The 2,808-nt window shown below is 42.8% G+C and overlaps 1 protein-coding gene across 1 annotated transcript; it reads right to left on the bottom strand.

The window, feature by feature from the left end:
• Window positions 1–363: 363 nt before the first annotated feature.
• On the bottom strand, window positions 364–1,352 carry LOC100347119 (olfactory receptor 52K1). Its single transcript, XM_002708734.3, is given in 2 exon segments — window positions 364–725; window positions 728–1,352. Coding segments are annotated over 2 exon segments (942 nt in total). The 5' UTR covers window positions 1,308–1,352.
• Window positions 1,353–2,808: the final 1,456 nt, after the last annotated feature.

The following is a 2,808-nucleotide window of genomic DNA, read 5'->3' on the forward strand; positions in this document are numbered from 1 at the left end:
GTTGTTCAATTCCTCACTCATACCCTCAATAATAAAATCACCAAAATCTCAGTTGCTTGTGCCAATCTTATCCAAATTCTTAGTTTTTAACTTACATAACAATATCACTTTGGGAGGTTCTTTGTCTGATTCATATGATTCTATGAAAATGGGAAAATTAAACCTCTTCTCTGGACCTGATGGCTCACAACTGCTCTGATCTAACAAGTAAACCTGAGAAATGGGAACTCCTATTTCTTGAAATGCTGAAGAGTTGTGGGGAGCTGGGGAGAGGGGATGGAAAGTTTGCTAGGAAAATGGTTTTTTCCTACTCCAGACCAGCGTCTCCCCAGTCCTGGGTCAGTGAGTGAAAAAAGTAACCCCTTACACATCCTTCCTCTGGAATAGTCTGAGCACATGATTACGAATCTGCTTAGTCTTGACACCATAGATAATGGGGTTGATCATGGGTGGGAAGAGAAGATAAAAAACAGCAAGAAGTATGTGGACGTGGGGGGCAGCCTGGCGAGCCACACGGTGCATGACTGAAGAGATGAGCACGGGTGTATAGGTGGACAGGATGGCACCAATGTGAGACACACAGGTCCCAAATGCCTTGTAGCGGGCCTCCTGGGAGGCAAGCTGCAGAACTGCCCGAAGAATAAAAATGTAAGACAGGATGACAAACAGTAGGTCCAACACCACAATAATCAGGGCCACAGCAATGCCATAGATATTGTTGAAGCGGTATCCCCACACGCCAGCCTTACCACAGCCATGTGTTCACAGTAGCAGTGGGCAATAGCTGTGCCTCGACAGTAGTGGAAGTGTCTGAACAGAAAAGGGGGTGGAGTCGTTAATGCAACAGCCTGGACTATGGTGGCCATGCCAATCTTGGTGATAAGTGGCCTAGTCAGGATTGTGGTGTAATATAGCGGCTTGCAGATGGCCACATAGCAGTCAAAGGCCATGGCCAATAGCACCGCTGACTCCATGATAGAGAAGGAGTGCAGAAAGAACATCTGGACCAGGCAGGCATAAAAGTTGATTTCTTGATCTCTGAACCAAAAAATAGCCAGCATTTTGGGCAATGTTGTAGTCGAGAGGACCAGATCAATGCTTGCCAGCATGGACAGAAAGAGGTACATGGGTTCATGAAGGGCTGCATCAACCCGAATAATAAAGAGAAGGGTGCAATTGCCCAGAAGTGCCAGAGTGTAGGCAAAGCAGAAAGGAATGGAGATCCAGATGTGTAGGTGCTCCAAACCAGGAATTCCAATTAACAAGAAGGCAGCTGGATGGGTTGAGGTGATATTGGTGGCTGACATGGCTCCTGGAAAACCGCCTTGATTTCTTTGTACCAGACCCCTCAATCTTCTCTATGTACTTTGTCATTTATGGTCATGGAGATGTAGCCATTCTTGTTGTTATTAGACTTTAAACAAAACAAGCTAGTAGTCTTCATAGACACGTGAAATTGAAATCCATGTTTCTTAACACCAAAGAATTTTGAATTTTGGTAGTGAGACAGAATATTAAATATCCATAGAACTTACAACATGACAATTTTCATATAGGAATGGAGAATAGTGTTTTCCGTGTTCTTGATGACATCGGGAACACCTTTTTTAAAAATATTTAAGTCAGTTCACTTAGTACATGTCATCCTTCCTTCTACTCGAGCTCAACTCCAAACACAAATTCTATTGTTCCTATTAAATATCACATCTGAGTACACATTTCTAAAGCCCCAATTACAGAATCCTTATACTCTCTCTAGGACTAGTCTAATACAATTCCCACAAATCGCATATGGTATGGCTATTTAAGATAGAACACAATTCTCTGGTCACAAGAAATTCTTCTTGTACAATCCCATCAAGGTGGCACGTACCAATGCCATCTCACTACTCCAAGTAATCAATTTCAGTTCACAATTGATCACACTGATAGGTCTAAGAGTCAAAGGGATCACACAAACAAGACTAGTGTCTGCTAATACTAACTGATGGAATCAAAAAGGAAGAGAACAATCCATCATGGGAAGCGAGATTCACAGCAGACTCATAGAATGGCAGATGTCCTAAACAGCACTCTGGCCTCAGAATCAGCCCTTAAGGCATTCGGATATGGCTGAAGAGCCCATGAGGAGAGTATTTTAGGCATGGAAAGCCAAGACACTCTGGTGGGGGGGGGACCTAAATGAAAGATCTCTGTGAGTGAGATCCCAGTGGAAAGAACGGGCCATCAAAGAAGGAGGTATCTTTCTCTGAGGGGAGGAGAGAACTTCCACTTTGACTATGACCCTGTCTAAATAAGTTTGAAGTTGATGAACTCAAGGCTTCCATAGCCTTGGCAACTCATGATTAGAGCCTAGGGAGATTACTGACACCATAAACAAGAGTGTCAAATTGTTAAGTCAACAACAGGAGTCACTGTGTACTTACTCCTCATGTGGGATCTGTCCTTAATGTGTTGTCCAATGTGAAGTAATGCTATAACTAGTACTGAAACAGTATTTTACACTTTGTGTTTCTGTGTGCGTGCAAACTGATGAAATCTTTACTTTATAGACAGAAGATCTATTTAGTATGTATTAAGATAATTGAAAATGAATCTTGATGTGAATGGAATGGGAGAGGGAGCGGGAGATGGGAGGGTTGCGAGTGGGAGGGAAATTAGGGGGGGAAAGCCATTGTAATCCATAAACTGTACTTTGGAAATTTATATTTACTAAATTAAAAAAAAAGGAAGTGGAGCAGCCGGGTCTCCAAAGGCTTCCATATAGGATGCCAGCACTCTAGGCAACAGCTTTTTCTGCTACCCCAT

Source organism: Oryctolagus cuniculus, chromosome 1 (assembly GCF_964237555.1).
Source record: "Oryctolagus cuniculus chromosome 1, mOryCun1.1, whole genome shotgun sequence".
Taxonomy (NCBI): Eukaryota; Metazoa; Chordata; class Mammalia; order Lagomorpha; family Leporidae; genus Oryctolagus; species Oryctolagus cuniculus.